Genomic DNA, 18,980 nt, shown 5'->3' with positions numbered 1-18,980 from the left:
TGGTGATGTTGTACCCACAGCGTCTATTAAAACCTTCGCCAACCAGAAACCATGGATTGATTGATGGCAGCATTCGCAAACCACTGCTTTTAATCAGGGCAAGGTGACCGGAAACATTACTGAATACGAACAGTGTAGCTATTTTCTCCGCAAGGCAATCAAACAAGCTAAGCGTCAGTATAGAGACAAAGTGGAGTCGCAATTCGACAGCTCAGACACGAGAGGTATGTGGCAGGGTCTACAGTCAATCACGGACTACAAAAGAAAACCAGCCCCGTCGCGGACCACAATGTCTTGCTCCCAAACAAACTAAACAACTTCTTTGCTCGCTTTGAGGACAATACAGTGCCACTGACACTGCCCGCTACCAAAACCTGCTGGCTCTCCTTCACTGCAGCCAACGTGAGTAAAACATTTAAACGTGTTAACCCTCACAAGGCTGCAGGCCCAGACGGCATCTCTAGCCGCGTCCTCAGTGCATGCGCAGACCAGCTGGCTGGTATGTTTACAGACATATTCAATCAATCCTTATCCCAGTCTGCTGTTCCCACATGCTTCAAGAGGGCCACCATTGTTCCTGTTCCCAAGAAAGCTAAGGTAACTGAGCTAAATGACTACCGGACCATATCACCTCCACCCTACCTGACACCCTAGACCCTCTCCAATTTGCTTACCGCCCCAATAGGTCCACAGACGATGCAATTGCAATCACACTGCCCTAACCCATCTGGACAAGAGGAATACCTATGTAAGAATGCTGTTCATCGACTACAGCTCAGCATTTAACACCATAGTACCCTCCAAACTCGTCATTAAGCTCGAGACCCTGGGTCTCGACCCCGCCCTGTTCAACTGGGTCCTGGACTTCCTGACGGGTCGCCCCCAGGTGGTGAGGGTAGATAACATCTCCACCCCGCTGATCGTCAACACTGGGGCCCCACAAGGGTGCGTTCTCAGGCCTCTCCTGTACTCCCTGTTCACCCATGACTGCGTGGCCATGCCTGCCTCCAACTCAATCGTCAAGTTTGCAGACGACACTACAGTGGTAGGCTTGATTACCAACAACGATGAGACGGCCTACAGGGAGGAGGTGAGGGCGCTTGGAGTGTGGTGTCAGGAAAATAACCTCACACTCAATGTCAACAAAACAAAGGAGATGATCGTGGACTTCAGGTAACTGCAGAGGGAGCACCCCCCTATCCACATCGACGGGACAGTAGTGGAGAAGGTGGAAAGTTTTAAGTTCCTCGGCGTACACAAACTGAAATGGTTCACCCACACAGACAGCATCGTGAAGAAGGCGCAGCAGCGCCTCTTCAACCTCAGGAGGCTGAAGAAATTTGGCTTGTCACCGAAAACATTCACAAACTTTTACAGATGCACAAACGAGAGCATCCTTTCGAGCTGTATCACCGCCTGGTACGGCAACTGCTCCGCCCTCAACCATAAGGCTCTCCAGAGGGTTGTGAGGTCTGCACAACGCATCACCGGGGGCAAACTACCTGCCCTCCAGGACACATACACCACCCGATGTCACAGGAAGGCCAAAAAGATCATCAAGGACAACAACCACCCAAGCCACAGCCTGCTCACCCCGCTATCATCCAGAAGGTGAGGTCAGTACAGGTGCATCAAAGCTGGGACCGAGAGACTGAAAAACAGCTTCTATCACAAGGCCATCAGACTGTTAAACAGCCATCACTAACATTGACTGGCTGCTGCCAATATACTGACTCAAATCTCTAGCCACTTTAATAATAAAAAATTGGATGTAATAAATGTATCACTAGTCACTTTAAACAATGCCACTTTATATAATGTTTACATACCCTACATTACTCATCTCATATGTATATACTGTACTCTATACCATCTACTGTATCTTGCCTATGCCGCATGGCCATCGTCTTCCATATATTTATATGTACATATTTTTATTCATGGCTTTACACGTGTGTGCGTATAAGGTAGTTGTTGTGAAATTGTTAGATTACTTGTTAGATATTACTGCACGGTCGGAACTAGAAGCAAAAGCATTTCACTACACTCACATTAACATCTGCTAACCATGTGGTTGTGACCAATAACATTTGATTTGATTTGAAGCGTTTCGTTAGCCTGATCCCAGATCTGTTTATGCCATTTTGTCAACCATAGGAGTTGGCTGTCTGTACTGCACCAACTGATCTGGGACCAGGGATAGTGTTTTGTTGTCCTAGCCTTGGAGTTTTGTATGGCGTCTGCTTTGGGTGTTTGATCATGCTGTGATAAGACATGCTGCTGTACCCTGCCAGATGAAATTTAAGTATAAAGGCCATTGTGTGATTAGATATTTTTAGATGGGAGAAATACGATCAATATTTTTCATTCACCATCGCATTGATTTCAGCTTCTTGCATTTGTTGATTGTATGTATTCAGTGTTCGATGGTACACAAGGCAATGGTGTGGTTCATCCACTATGGGGTGAATCCTAACTTGCTCTTAAGTAAAAAAATGTTGTTTGTCTCCCATTGACATCAATGCATAACTACGTGGAAATTCAACTTAAGTGGAAGTTAGGATTTGGCCTTAAGTAATTGCCTTAAATAGCATTCTATGTACTCAAAGGGATCTGTTCACTGTCAGAAATTGTGTTTTGAGAAAGAACAAATGCTTCTAGATGTACAGTAATTAAATGATATAATAATAAATTGCAGTTATGTGCATCATCACAGAAATTAATACTTGGAACCACTTTGATAAAAAGGGAGTGTGTCAATGCTTCAGCTGTATTCACATTGATTCTGTCATGATTTTATAATAAAACTGTTCTTTACCAATAATTCAGGTGAGTGATTTGTCAGAGATTACAAGAAAATCTTGTTTTTGTCTGTTTATGAATTTTGGGATTGATTTATTAAACACATTGTCATACTTAATGTTGTTCGGTTAGGCCCTAGTTACACATGTAAGGAAAGCCTTTCAATCATTGAATAGTCTTTGCAGGTATGAAGCCATATTTACAAAATTACATTTTTTTGTTAACATTCCATAAACATTTCATTTCTCATATAGTACATTTTTATTTCTCACCCGCTAGCTCTCCATTTGACTAATGGTAAAGTAAAGAAGGCATTTATTTTTGTAGAAACACATTTTAAATTAGTTTTAAGTTTAGCATATATTATACAGTTAAGCATTGTCATTTTTAAAAGGATGGTGGAGAGCACACAATTAATTCCTGACATGACCATGGGCAATTCTTATGACACGAGGTCAGGTATTGTTTTGAGTAGTACACTCACATACAGTATGTGCCCTTCTGAGGCAAGAATGTTGATGATTTATCTCTATAGACTATTAAAAAATTAGGCAAGTATAAAAGTATCTTTAAAGCACTTTTCAAAATAGCAATAAATAGGAAAAAAAATACTAAAGTTGTGGTATTATTATGGTGATCTTTCTACATAAGCATGATTTGTATTGTCCATTTCGCTCTCATATATATTGGACAGATTGCAGCCTAGCTTATTATTTTGGATTCTTAAAAGATTTTGAATCCGCATGGTTTGGTGAAATTGTTACAGTAGAGTCTGCTCCATGTTGCAGATAAGGCATGTGCCCTTGAGGACATAGAAACACAGGATTGGATGGGTGTTTATCTAAGATATCTATCCTTGGTTATTGCTGGTGGATAATTCTCTTTAGATGGCGTTCTCGGCATCAGCCTGGATTTTCCTCTCGATCATCTCCCTTAGGCCCTTGCTGAAATGTAGGTTTGCCCCAATGATGAGGTAACCCTGAAAGGTCAAGTGAAAGGTGAGAGAAGCTGATTTAGCTGCGGTTCATCAACAGGGCCACATTCAGAAGGCAAACGTTATGTAACGTACTGCATAGAAATAAGAATAGAGCTGAAGTGATTCATTTTTCAATATGGCATAGAGGTGTTCTACATAATATTTCTATCTGAACATTCCTCGATGTTGTGCCCTGCTGATTGGCCAAGATGCCAAGATGATGTTGTAGGAGGTTATGATTGTCATTAATAATTTTGGACAATTGCCACTCAGATAATACTGAACAAGCTAGAATTTGATTAGTATATCAAATGTGTTGTTCTTGCATTGTAGAAGTAACAGAAGCCTTGAGACTTACGTTATGATACTCCACCACTTCCTCTATGAAGTCCATACCATCTGCGAGAGGGATAGCGACGCCTCTCTTGGTCCAGTCTGAAATTGAATTACGGATGAAGGATTAAAAATACAAGGTCAACAATTTTGAAAAAATATGTTTTCGTTATCTGAGTTACATGTTTTATGTACATTGAGTATTTATTGTGGGGTTAAACTGGTCTGCTTTAAAATGATACTCACTATTGATTATGGGTACTATTGAGATCTGCAGCATAGTCTTGAGGGGGACTTGTAAGGGAATAAGCTATAGAGACAGAACAAAGAGACATTTTTATTTATTTAAATAGGCAAGCCAGTTAAGAACAAATTCTTATTTACAGTGACGGCCTACGCGGGCCAACCCCTAACCCGGACAACGCTGGGCCAATTGTGCGCCGCCCTATGGGACTCCCAATCACGGCCATTTGTAATACAGCCTGGAAACTAACCAGGTTCTGTAGTGATGCCTCTAGCACTGAGATGCAGTGCCTTAGACCACTGCGTCACTCGGGAGCCCATACCTGTAAAATATTACTGTAAGGGTTAATGGTAGGGGAGACTGTGGATGGTTCTCTCACAGGTTGGTTGTCAAACGTGTATTTTTAGATTAGGTCATCCACCTGGTCAATTCATGTCTTCATCACAAAGATGAGGGGAATTTTTAAAATGTTTTTCAAAGGTGAAATTAAAAAGGTCTTTGTTAATGTAATAACATATGTTTACAGGACTTCAGAAAGGTGTTGAACCCATAGCTATACATACAGTGCCTTGCAAAAGTATTCACCCCCTTGGTATTTTTCCTATTTTGTTGCATTACAACCTGTAATTTAAATGGATTTTTATTTGTATTTCATGTAATGGACATTCACAAAATAGTCAAAATAGGTGAAGTGAAATGAAAAAAAATGACTTGTTTCAAAAAAATAAACAAAAAAGTGGTGTGTGCATATGTATTCACCCCCTGTGCTATGAAGCCCCTAAATAAGATTTGGTGCAACCAATTACCTTCAGAAGTCACAATTAGTTAAATAAAGTCCACCTGTGTGCAATCTAAGTGTCACAAGATCTGTCACATGATCTCAGTATATATACACCTGTTCTGAAAGGCCCCAGAGTCTGCAACACCACTAAGCAAGGGACACCACCAAGCAAGCGGCACAATGAAGACCAAGGAGCTCTCCAAACAGGTCAGGGACAAAGTTGAGGAGAAGTACAGATCAGGGTTAGGTTATAAAAAAAATATCAGAAACTTTGAACATCCCATGGAGCACCATTAAATCCATTATAAAAAAATTGAAAGAATATGGCACCACAACAAACATGCAAAGAGTGGGCTGCTCACCAAAACTCACAGACCAGGCAAGGATGGCATTAATCAGAGAGGCAGCAAAGACTCCAAAGATAACCCTGAAGGAGCTGCAAAGCTCCACAGCGGAGGATGGAGTATATGTCCATAGGACCACTTTAAGCCGTACACTCCACATAGCTGGGCTTTATGAAAGAGTGGCCAGAAAAAAAGCCATTGCTTAATGAAACAAATAAGCAAACACATGTGGTGTTCATCAAAAGGCATGTGAGAGATTCCCCAAACATATGGAAGAAGGTATTCTGGTCAGATAAGACTACAATTGAGCTTTTTGGCCATCAAGGAAAATGCTATGTCTGGTGCAAACCCAACACCTCTCATCACCCCGAGAACACCACAGTGAAGCATGGTGGTGGCAGCATCACGCTGTGGGGATGTTTTTCCATCGGCAGGGACTGGGAAACTGATCAGAGTTGAATGAATGATGGATGGTGCTAAATACAGGGAAATTCTTGAGGGAAACCTGTTTCAGTCTTCCAGAGATTTGAGACTGGGATGGGAGGTTCACCTTCCAGCAGGACAATGACCCTAAACATACTGCTAAAGCAAGACTTGCGTGATTTAAGGGGAAACATTTAAATGTATTGGAATGGCCTAGTCAAAGCCCAGACCTCAATCCAATTGAGAATCTGTGGTATGACTTAAAGATTGCTGTACACCAGTGGAACCCATCCGACTTGAAGGAGCTGGATCAGCTTTGCCTTGAAGAATGGGCAAATATCCCAGTGGCTAGATGTGCCAAACTTATAGAGACATACTCCAAGAGACATGCAGCTGTAAATGTAGCAAATGGTGACTCTACAAGGTTTTGACTTGGGGGGGGTGAATAATTATGCATGCGCAAATGTGACGTTTTTTTGTCTTATTTCACTTTTTTTTCACTTTTTATTTTATTTAGCATCTTCAAGGTGGTAGGCATGTTGTGTAAATCACATGATACAAACCCCCCAAAAATCTATTTTAATTCCAGGTTGTAAGGCAACAAAATAAGAAAAATGCCAAGGGGGGTGAATACTTTCGCAAGCCACTATGTTACAGAGATCAATAGAACACAGACCGTGGGGTAAAGTGCAACGACGGTGTCATTGGCGGCCATTAAAATAATCTGATCTAACCAAGTGGATATTCGTAAAATACGCCATAATTTATGTGTTCTAACAGGCCCACAATGTCATTACTAAAATCCTATTTGGATATATTTGGCTGTTTTCACTGCATAATATTTAGAAGTTGTCCTTTTCAGAATTAGAAAACAAATCTATGTGCTAACTCCAGTTCAATTAAACTGATAGCATAGCTAGCGACTTAGAGTAGTGAGTTCAAACATTTTCTCGTACTAGTCCCCGTGGGAAACAAACCCACAACTCTGGCATTGCAAGCGCCATTATCTACCAACTGAGCCACACGGGACCAACGTGTTGGGGTTGATAACTATTCAAGGATATACTCGGATTTGTACCACAATATTGTGTGAAATACACAAACAATAGCCTAAATGTAGACACATTTTTATGGGCAGCAATGAAAAGATTCTGAATCTTTCTCCCACGGGCTGCCCATGGGGGGATGTGTGTGTGGCATTTCCATTGTTTTGGTCAAATTCCGTTTACCACATCACCCATAGACATAGTTACACAGTAAATCAAGGAGAGTTGACATCACAGGGTAAATAAATGTAGAGTTCAATTGACTACTGGAGTTATCTTAACCCTCAACAGAGTGATATGCTGCCTGGAGTTAATGTTGATACATGGAGTTGATTGGGACTGAGTACTTTTAACTCTATTAAGAGTAACCAGATACAGCAAAGATGGGGGATTAAATGAAGACTCAGGCTGTTTACCATTGAAAAGAATGGTCAGTTCCTGTCTACTTAAGGGGTGGCTCTCCCATATACACCAATGTGATAGCAGCTGAGTCTGGGCTACTTAGTTCATTGACTTCCATTGAAACAGACAAATGAGGGAGTGTCATTGTCATATTTCCCAGCATGCTCTGTTGCAGGGTGATTTCTAGAATTGTTTGTTTCAATATCTGTGTTTTCACAGATAGAAACATATCTGATGCTACACATTGATATGTAACATACATTTTCCTAAACTAGTCTCTAAGTGGTTGGCTTTATTGACTCAGTTAATGACAAGCAGTGGTGGGAAAAGTACCCAATTGTCATACTTGAGTAAAAGTGAAGATACCTTAATAGAAAATGACTCAAGTAACAGTGAAATTAAAAGTAAAATACTACTTGAGTAAAAGTGAAAGTATTTGTTTTTAAATATACTTAAGTATGCTGTTTTGTTTATTCCATGTGTAACTCTGTGTTGTTGTATGTGTCGAATTGCTACGCTTTATCTTGGCCAGGTCACAGTTGCAAATGAGAACTTGTTCTCAACTAGCCTACCTGGTTAAATAAAGGTGAAATAAATAAACAAGTAAATGTAATTGATAAAATGTACTTAAGAATCAAAAGAAAGTATATAAAAAAAAAATCCTTTATATGAAGCAAACCAGACGGCACGATTTACATGTTTTTTAAATTTACGGATAGCCAGGGGCACACTCCAACACTCAGACATAATTTACAAATGAACCATTTGTGTTTAGTGAATCTGCCAGATCAGGTAGTAGGGATGACCAGGGGTGTTCTCTTAATAAGCGTGTGGTGAATAGGACCATTTTCCTGTCCTGGTAAGCATTCAAAATGTAACAAGTACTTTCGGGTGGCAGGGAAAATGTATGGAGTAAAACGTACATTATTTTCTTCTGGAATGTAGTGATTGTAAAGTACTTATACAAAAAAATGACTTAAGTAAAAATACTTTAAAAAACTTTACACCACTGCTGACAATTTTAAGTTTTATAAACCAGTTGGGAAACACTCCCTTTGATATAGAGACTGATCTATATATAGAGACTGAGCTCTCTTTTGACGAACATATCAAGACTGTTTCAAGGACAGCTTTTTTCCATCTACGTAACATTGCAAAAATCAGAAACTTTCTGTCCAAAAATGATGCAGAAAAATTAATACATGCTTTTGTTACTTCTAGGTTAGACTACTGCAATGCTCTACTTTCCGGCTACCCAGATAAAGCACTAAATAAACTTCAGTTAGTGCTAAATACGACTGCTAGAATCCTGACTAGAACCAACAAAAATGTATCATATTACTCCAGTGCTAGCCTCCCTACACTGGCTTCCTGTCAAGGCAAGGGCTGATTTCAAGGTTTTACTGCTAACCTACAAAGCATTACATGGGCTTTCTCCTACCTATCGCCTTGATTTGGTCCTGCCGTACATACCTACACGTACGCTACGGTCACAAGACGCAGCTACGGTCACAAGACGCCTCTAACCCTATTACAGGGGCTGAGTCACTGGCTTACTGGTGCTCTTTCATGCCGTCCCTAGGAGGGGTGCGTCACTTGAGTGGGTTGAGTCACTGATGTGATCTTCCTGTCTGGGTTGGCGCCTCCCCTTGGGTTGTGCCGTGGCGGAGATCTTTGTGGGCTATACTTGGCCTTGTCTCAGGATGGTAAGTTGATGGTTGAAGATATCCCTCTAGTGGTGTGGGGGCTGTGCTTTGGCAAAGTGGGTGGGGTTATATCCTTCCTGTTTGGGCCTGTCCGGGGGTATCATCGGATGGGGCCACAGTGTCTCCTGACCCCTCCTGTCTCAGCCTCTAGTATTTATGCTGCAGTAGTTAATGTGTCGGGGGGCTATGGTCAGTTTGTTATATCTGGAGTACTTCTCCTGTCTTATCCGGTGTCCTGTGTGAATTTAATTATGCTCTCTCTAACTCTCTCTTTGTCTCTTTCTTTCTCTCGGAGGAGGACCTGAACCCTTGGACCATGCCTCAGGACTACCTGGCATGATGACTCCTTGCTGTCCCCAGTCCACCTGGCCGTGCTGCTGCTCCAGTTTCAACTGTTCTGCTTGCGGCAATGGAATCCTGACCTGTTCACCGGATGTGCTACCTGTCCCAGACCTATTATTTGACCATGCTGGTCATTTATGAACATTTGAACATCTTGGCCATGTTCTGTTATAATCTCCACCCGGCACAGCCAGAAGAGGACTGGCCACCCCTCATAGCCTGGTTCCTCTCTAGGTTTCTTCTTAGGTTTTGGCCTTTCTATGGAGTTTTTCCTAGCCAATGTGCTTCAACACCTGCATTGCTTGCTGTTTGGGGTTTTAGGCTGGGTTTCTGTACAGCACTTTGAGATATCAGCTGATGTACGAAGGGCTATATAAATACATTTGATTTGATTTGATTTGTTGTGGTTTATGAGTCCGGGGCAGTGGAACAACCTCATTCTACCAGTCAGGGCTTCCATTCTTCTATTCTGCTGGATCCATTTCTGATGCAAGGAGTATAACATAACTGTTGAGGTCAGTAAAGTTCCTGTTTAATGTACAGCCATCCTATGGATTCCGGAGGAGAAGACAACCATGCAGCAGACCACTGCTATGTAGTGTGCTAATGAAGAAAACAACATCTTTCTTCAGACCAATACTAAATCATGGTCCAACTATGTCACCTATCAAGCTAGAGAGACAAACCATGGCATGCCGGAAGGCCTTTTTTCATCTGATTACGACTGCTGCACAGATGTCCAAAGTTTCATTTCTGAGTTGTATTATTCCTACAAAGAGTTTTATTCCTCAATGTTCTCTGAGAACATGTGCTTTCCTCAGAACCACTTTAAGGGTAGGTCTATATGCCATAAGAGATCCCCAAAGGGATCCGTAAGTTTATCCAAATGAAAACGGGATGATTCTGACATGGAGATACTGGTCAAAAGATACACATTTTGATTCTGGACGGAGATCAAGCAATGTTCTCTAAATTAACTAATTTATAAATCCACTTGAAATTAAATATTTGTCATTATGCTTCTTTACTTTTCTCCTGTGGAAACAGGTGTTGTTTAATTGGTTTTCATTATTAGTCTTGATTTGGGTTAAGGCATTAGGTTGAATGTAGTGCAAGTGAAATTATATAGGGTCATAATTGTTAGAAAGCGAGAGAGAGAGAGAGAGCGCAGAATCTTACCGCCAGTGATTCCAAAGCAGACTGGTTGGAGTAGATTTTAAACCTGTCAATAACAACAGAATACACTTAATGAATTTGCCTGTGATGCTACTGTGATATTGTGTGTGTATGTGTGGAGGTGTGTATGTATGAGTGCGTGCGTGTGCGAGTACATGCATGCCTACCTCCTCAAGTCTGCGTGAACAGCCAGTCTCTTGCCCTTCATGGACACCTTGGCATTGAATTTGGCCTCCTGCAAGGAACAGAAAGATAAACTTTATCAGTGCGCTGGTCTCTACACTTTTCCTTCCTGCTTACCTTGAGGAAATCACTGATCTGACATGGTTAAACTAGTGAGAGCAATGGGTGGAAACCACATTTTCACCCATCCTCTGACTTACAGATCAGTGATTACCTCAATGAAAGGAAGAAAGCTTTTTTTTGTGAAATAATCTTTTTTATTTGATCATGTCAAAGGCAATACAATCGATAAAAAACAATACCATTTTCCCATCTTTTTTAACAACACCCATACCAAACATACCCCTAGCGGCCCCAACCTCAGTCAACACATAATATAAAGGAGCAAAAACATACAGATCAAATAAAAACCACAAACACTCAAATTAAATTAAAAAGTACACACAATGAGACTGTTTACCAATAAATCACCACCAAGAAAGCATTAGGAAGAATGCATTTGAAACAATATGTATCCTTCCTTTCTCAGCTCCTACAGAGCCAATCCTTAGCCTAACTATCAACTATTCTCATGGTTGTTCTTTTTTGATAAATATCAGTAGCTATTAAATGTAGAACATGAGAAGACAATACATCTTCTTTCCCACCATGGTCATGCTGCTGAGCTGAACAGGCGCCTTGCCGGGCGGTAGCACCATCACCGTGACGATGGCAGTGATGGCCACGGTGACCCCGGAGGTCTTGACAGTTGTCTTGGGGGCAGAGTTCAACTCCAGTTGCAGGGAGATAGGGTATTCCACCAGGGCTGGGTTCTGAGAGAGACGCACACACACAGGAGTGGGTGAGTGGAATGCAAAAATGGAATTCAATGTCTTGACCCCATTTGTGGGGGGCATCAGGTCACAATCCCGACATACATACTCACAATCATCATAATGATGCCAAAATATGTTGTCCTAAGGAGCATCTCCAGATCCTTTGGCATCTGAAAACATATAGTATTCAATTGCTTGTATTAGAAATTACTATATTCATGTCATACTACTACTAGAACAATATTGGTATGCTGTGAAAAAAATAACAACTCAGAAATTGCATCTGATTTAAGTATGCAGACTCCTTTTTCACTAGTATATATCTTCAGCCTAATGATTGGGCAGATTACCTCATTATGTAAAGAGGTGTAGAACCAAGCATGTCTCAGCTGCTTATTAAAATCTGTGTCAACATGTTTGGTAGCACCTCTGATGCAGACACCAATTCTTAAAGACTATAACAGACAATGTGGAATAATTTACACCTCGGAGCTAAGAATTACTTGCATCATGTCATGTGTAGGCTAAAATGCAGGGGAGAGAGTACGGTTGCAAGACATAATGGGGGACTCAGGCCTCATACTTACGTGCTCGTTGGTGATATTCATTTGGAATATGCCAGCTTTATAATAGGAGTACAACCCACTGTCAAAGAAGTACTCGGACAGAGCCAGGTACACCATGCGGTCGTACTCTCTCACAATTGGGTTGATGGCAGAGTTCACCAAGGTGTTGCTCTCGTTCCCGAGCTCAAAGAACATGCCCTGTGTGACACAGTAAAGAGCGAGGAAGATACAATACTGTAGAGATGAGAGTGAGATACAAAAATAAGTAACACTTTATTTTAGGCGTAACTACATAAAGGCTTCATAAAACAATCATCATCTATACGCAGTTTCATTATGTCAACAACTGCATGTTGATAATTGCAGTATGAGTGACATTACTGTGACTTAACAAAAAATATCAACTCACTGTTGTATGTAGTGAATGCATAATGTATGTTTCTGGATGTGTTATGAAGTGCTTATGTATGTAGCTATCAAATAATATGTTACCCAAACATACATACATAATATACACACAGTATGAGACTAATGCACAGCAAGCTAGACTATCTCACTCACCCTGAAATCCATGTCAAGACTCCTTGAAGTCACCAAGGGGTCACTGAGGAGGGAGTAGTCAATCCCCACATAGTTGTCTACTTCTGTTCGCACTGGATGGGTCCAAATTTTAAAAAATACAATTATATTTTCTGTGTGGAAAACTTATGGTCAGAAAAGTTTTTATTTTTATTTTTAAATGTTAGTTATGTTAAATAACAAATCTCTCAAGGCATTTTCCAAATAACTATCTTACCTGGAATTGTCTCCAACAAAGTGTTGATTAGAACCAAACCAGCGTGGTTCATGACAGGGCAGATCTATGAAAAGAACAGACAAATGTTAAAGGAACTGTCCAGTGCCCCATATTTCAATGAAATATAGCCTATAATTAATTACAATATGAGTGAAATAGATGTTCTTCCAAAAATTATAATTCAGTATGTTAAAAAGTAGCTTTTATGTCTACCCCTACTTGCCCTGTTCATTCAGAGCAGAACGGTGTGGGCTTTACACAGTCATCATAAATATTAATGACGAGTAAAACAGCTGATTTGCCAGCTCAGCCAATGAAGATTTAATCAGAAGTGTTGATATGTTGTAAGTGTAACCAGTGTTCTAGAATGAAATTAACTGATCTGTCAGCACCTGCTGGTTCAGAAGGAAGCGCATTCCTGTAGTCAAAAAAGTCGCCAGGAAGTCATACACCCTACTGCAAATGAGTAAACCAGAGTTGTAAAATTATTGAATTTCACCCACTCATGTTAAAAAATGCAAAAGCTGAAAAATGCTCCAATATTGCTTATAGTCACATTATACTGAAATTAGTCTCCATTGCACACAGAATTAACATTTAGAATTAACATCTACTCTGAGACGCTTGATACGTGGTCCCTGGACAAGAAAGCAGCTCAAGTATTTTAAAAAGAATATCAACAGGATTTACCCCAAGGTGCCAGTGAACTTCATTTTCATTTTGGCGATGGAGGCATCGCAGGTGATGTTGGAGATCTTGAGGCGTCCCAACTCATCTCTGGTCGTGTGCAGGACAGTGTGGATGTTCACACCTTCTGCAGAGGCATTGATGGCTCCAGTGTCATAGCTTTGAGACCACAGAAAATAAATATTTTCAGATCAGCATCATACATACTCATCAACGTCCTAATCTCAACCATATAAAGTAGCATCAGAAGGTTTGAACTTCCAATACACTCTCGTTGGACATCATCTTTGAAGTTTGATGTCATCAATCTAGCGTACCACTGCATGACTGGACTCCTCAAGGCTCTACAAGATACCATTGTGAGTATTTAAACACACATTATTTAGCATACAGACATATTCTTTTCTTGATACATTTTATTTGATTTATTTCACCTTTATTTAACCAGATAAGTAAATTGAGAACCAATTCTCAATTAAATTAACGACATAGCCAACAGGCATAACATTGCAACAGTGAACAGGACAACACACAATGCGACAAAAAATAAAATACACTATACAGAAATATTCACAATGGGTTAGGGCAGAAAAGTCCAAGGAAACACAGCAGAGTTAATAATCAGCAGGTACGTTGATCAGATAGCATCTCAGTTCATGTTTTTGAAGACGTGTGATGGGATGAATGTGTCAAATTTGAAGATCTTTTGCAGCCCGTTCCAATCGTTGGAGGCGGAAAAATGAAATTAATGGCGGCCAAAGGAAGTGCACGCTTTGGGAAGTGACCAGTGTGATACAGTGCCTTTGGAAAGTTTTCATACCCCCTGACTTATTCCACATTTTGTTATGTTACAGCCTGAATTCAAATGGATTAAATTGTAGTTTTTTTCTCACCTATTTACACATAATACCCCATAATGGGAAAGTGAAAACATACAGAAGTATCTCATTTACATAAGTATTCACACCCCTGAGTCAATACTTTGTTGAAGCACCTATGGCAGTGATTAGTCTTTCTGTGTCAGTCTCTAAGAGCTTTCCACACCTGGATTGTGCAACATTTGCCCATTATTCTTTTCACAACTCTTCAAGCTCTGTCAAATTGGTTGTTGATCATTGCTAGACAACCATTTTCAGGTCTTGCCATAGATTTTCAAGTATATTTCAGTTTTTTTTAAAGTAACTCAGCCACATACACTGTCTTCTTGGTAAGCAACTTAAGTGTAGGTTTGGCCTTGTGTTTTAGGTTAGTGTCCTGCTGAAAGATGAATTTATCTCCAAGTGTCTAGTGGAAAGCAGACTGATCCAGGTTTTTGCTTGAAGATATGGAGAGTGGTACACAGTGACATGTTGTCTTGGATTTTCCCCAAACATAACACTTTGTATTTAGGACAAAAAGTGAATTGCTTTGCCACATTTTTTTGCAGTATTACTTAAGTGACTTGTTGCAAACAGGATGCATTTGGAATATTTGTATGCTGTACAGGCTTCCTTCTTTTCACTGTGCCAATTAGGTTAGTATTGTGGAGTAACTACAATGTTGTTGATCCATCCTTAGTTTTCTCCTATCACAGCCATTGGTCTCATGGTGAAATACCTAAGTGGTTTCCTTCCTCTACGGCAACTGAGTTAGGCAGAACACCTGTATCTTTGTACTAACTAGGTGTATTGACATGCCATACAAAGTGTAATTAATAACTTCACCATGCTCAAAGGGATATTCAATGTTTCCTTTTATTTTAATTTTTTACCCATCTACCAATAGGTGCCCTTTATTGTGAGGCTTTGAAAAACCTCCCTGGTCTTTGTGGTTGAATCTATGTTTGAAATTACCTGCTCGACTGAGGGACCTTACAGATATAGTATGTGATGGATACAGAGATGAGGTAGTCATTCAAATATAATGTTAAACATTATTATTACACACAGAGTCCATGCAACTTAGTATGTGACTTGTTAAGCAAATTAACTTATTTAGGCTTGCCATAACAAAGGGGTTGAATACTTATTGACTCAAGACATTTCATCTTTTCATTTTTGATTTGATTTGTACACATTTCTAAAAACATAACTCCACTTTGACATTATGGGGTACTGTGTGAAGGAGATTGAGATTTTATTTTTAAATGTAATCAATTTTAAATTCAGGCTTTTAACCAACAAACTGTGGGAAAAGTCAAGAGGTGTGAATACTTTCTAATGGCACTGTGTATCTAATAGCAGGTTCCTATTGGTTATGGAGAGGAGTGAGCTGAGGTAGAGGGTTGACTTAAATGCACTAGGCTAGAAATAGAGACAGTAGTGGGTAAAGAGGACTCACAATAACCAGTATAAGATGTGTCTCTGGAAGCTGAGAGCGATGGAGGAGTTCTGCACCTTGAAGAGCAGTCCTAGGCCAGGCTGGAAGGCCAGGTCAGCATAGGTCAGGTTCAGCTCATTTATCTTCACCCTGACCCACAGGAAGGAAGAGACTCAGATCAGTGCTTGGGCTGATACTCGAAAGTCACAAGAAATCTGACTAGAAATGTACTAGAAGTTCTCTTTTGGTTGCAGAAATCCTGTAGCCTGGATGCCAATTGGTTGAAGTTGGCCAAAACAGAAACAGTGAGTGGGTAGCAATACCCTCCACATTGGTTTACATGGGTTGATTTTCCAAGAACCCAGATGTCTAGAAGATGACATATAAAGTCAGTTTGGCTGATGGTTTAGCTCACTTCATGTAGTGAGCTAAACCATCTGTCTGGTTTACTAGACTAGAGTGTCTTTATCCCTTAAAAGAGAATGTCCAGTTGCTAAAATTTATAGGTAATCTTTTAGAAATCCAGGTCCTTGACAAATCACCCAACTCAGACTCTGCTCACAGTTCCATGATACAGTGGTTCTTCCTTTAAAAGTTGCGTCATACTGCAGCACACCTTGCGGGCTGCCGCAGAATTCTATGGAACATTATTTAATTGTCAGCCATTGTTACCATTAATGCTAGTTAGTAGTAGTTTAACCACCAGAGGGCATCTTTGAGAAGCATTTGATAGCCTTCAATATTGGCAGTACTAGAGAATGTAAAACCTTTTTTTGTAAGAACATGGTAAAAAAAAAGGCCATTCTTGAACATGGGGTGAGACATTCTTACTAATTTCTAAATAAAGCCAGTTTGTTATTTAGAATGATTTATTTCAGTTTTTAGAGGGAGAGAAACCAAAAGCCCACCATCGCCTCATGGATCTCTCGGTCACTGCCGGCACTGGTATTGAACCAGCATATGGAACAACGCAGTTTGCACTGCGATGCAGTGTCTTAGACCGCTACGCCACTCGGAAGGCCCCACCCACAAAGTTTTTAATGCTGATCAATTGCTTGCACAATATATCAGGGTTAATAATAGTAATAATAATACTTTATCCCCCTTCCACATGTTAAAGGTTCCAATTGATAAAGTTGTTTTATTAATTAGTATATTTGAGTTTAACCACAATATTTGTAGGCACTCAAATGAAAGGGATCTGGAGCAATTCGATGGCAGAAACTTCTGAGCAATAACTTGGGTGGATCCCAGGGCTTACTCTTTGATGGTGTACTGGAAGTGGCCCTCTTTGCCCTTCATCTCTGGCATGGTGATGTTGCTCAGTTCCTCAACCACAAACTTCTGCGTCTCGTACTTCACTGAAATGCAGGTTGAAAGATTTGAGTTTAGAGTCTAGAACTACCTAGTGAATACCTTAAGCAGACAATCCTGACAACTGAGAGGGGCTAAATGGATGACGGTGCTTTGGTAGAGAAAAATTCAGATAGTGGCTATGCAGCAGAGATGATGTCTTGCTTTGTTTAAGACTGACCATTGAAGACTGTCTGGGACCAATGTAGACTGTTGAAAACTATTAAGATCACATGTACAAGAGAGTTTTTTTGGGGTGAATTTCTTACACATTTCGAGCCCCCTGTTAGTGATCCGGATCTTGCAGCCTGGCGGTTCTTCTGCTGACATGGTGGCGATTAGAGGGAACAGGAAGAGGATAGACACCATACAGGAAGCCATCATGAGTGCCTGCAGGGGGGTCAAAACAGAAGAGAGGGGGAGTGGATAAGGACCCAGCCACCTCAAAGCTTAAACACTAACACGTCCGACTCAACCAGGGTTGACTTCGGACCTAAAGAGCCTAAACAGAGTAAGTATTGCGTTACTTGTAGAACTACTCATTACTAGACCTCCAACCGGTCACTCTCAGTCATAAAATGATCCGTTTATCGTTGGTGACCAGCTTTCTGAGGTTGCTTTACTCTTCCTCGAAACTAGGGCGATAACATGATTCATCCAGTTCTTATGAACTTTACTGATGCTTTGTTCCATGAGACACAATATGACCCAAAAGTCAGGTCATCAAGGTTTATATCATAAAATAAATGGGTATTAATTTCAAACATAAAATGTCATATTAAAGTCAAAGGTTATTTTTAAAGTCAGGTTATGAATGCCTTTTGGAGAAACTAAGTGCACTGCCTATCTCAATGTTCCTCTTACCCTTTTCCTGGTACAGTGAACAGAATCGAAAACTAAATGTAGAGACATGATTACTAGCCGCTTACAAACAGGTACACAGTACCCCTTTCATTATCAAAAAGATAGGCAATTCAGAGATACTATGGCAGTGTAGTTACAATAACAGATGTTATTGTAGGCTATTCTGTGCATTCATATTGTCAACCTTGCTTACAAATGTTTTGAAAAGAGTCCCTAGATATCATGAGCAACAGCAACGTCAATGGAGTTATTCCTTTCTTGTCCTACCCACCACCCCACATTCTCTCCATCACAAGTTAGAATTCAAAGACTTCTCTTCCCTGAAAAAATCCTCCACCAAAATCTTACCTCAAAGATGGAGGGTCTGTGGAAGGCCAAACAAAAGAGAAAAACAAAGAGAACCCCTAAATGTTTGTCTTCTTTAAGGTAGCTCCACAGTCTGAAATTCAAATGCTGCACTCTGTATCTCTGCCCTGCTGTAGCATGTACAGTTGCTGAGTAAGTGAGTCAGAGAGAGAGAGAAAGAGAGAGAGAGAGAGAGAGAGAGAGAGAGAGAAGTGTGTATGTGCGTGTCAAATAGTGTGTACGTGCGTGTCAAAGAGTGTGTGTGTGTGTGTGTGTGTGTGTGTGTGTGTGTGTGTGTGTGTGTGTGTGTGTGTGTGTGTGTGTGTGTGTAAAGCTGCACAGCCCTTTGTCTCATTCAACAGCAGGGGCAGCAGTGATTGCTCTACTAACCCCCCATGGTGTGGAACTGAAAGGCTTGAAGGAAAGCAGGATGTCTTTTGACCCATAAGATTGACCGAACAACCAACCCCGCCAACCCCATTTAACTTAGACTCTCTA

General features: G+C 40.6%; 1 protein-coding gene across 1 annotated transcript; it reads right to left on the bottom strand.

The window, feature by feature from the left end:
* Nucleotides 1–2,075: 2,075 nt before the first annotated feature.
* On the bottom strand, nt 2,076–18,659 carry LOC112267085 (phospholipid transfer protein-like). Its single transcript, XM_024445151.2, has 16 exons — nt 18,486–18,659; nt 17,543–17,663; nt 17,182–17,281; nt 15,942–16,070; nt 13,626–13,781; nt 13,328–13,391; nt 12,936–12,999; nt 12,701–12,792; nt 12,161–12,337; nt 11,684–11,743; nt 11,406–11,570; nt 10,743–10,810; nt 10,579–10,621; nt 4,358–4,421; nt 4,137–4,213; nt 2,076–3,781 (listed from the first exon to the last, which is right to left on the bottom strand). The coding sequence occupies exons 2-16, from the start codon at nt 17,655–17,657 to the stop codon at nt 3,686–3,688; spliced, it is 1,470 nt and encodes a 489-aa protein (XP_024300919.1). The 5' UTR covers nt 17,658–17,663; nt 18,486–18,659; the 3' UTR covers nt 2,076–3,685.
* Between the last annotated feature and the right edge of the window lie 321 nt (nt 18,660–18,980).

This window comes from Oncorhynchus tshawytscha, linkage group LG02, assembly GCF_018296145.1.
Source record: "Oncorhynchus tshawytscha isolate Ot180627B linkage group LG02, Otsh_v2.0, whole genome shotgun sequence".
NCBI classification, from domain to species: Eukaryota; Metazoa; Chordata; class Actinopteri; order Salmoniformes; family Salmonidae; genus Oncorhynchus; species Oncorhynchus tshawytscha.
The sequence above is the reverse complement of the archived record's forward strand: the minus strand, read 5'-3'. Positions and strand labels throughout refer to the sequence as shown.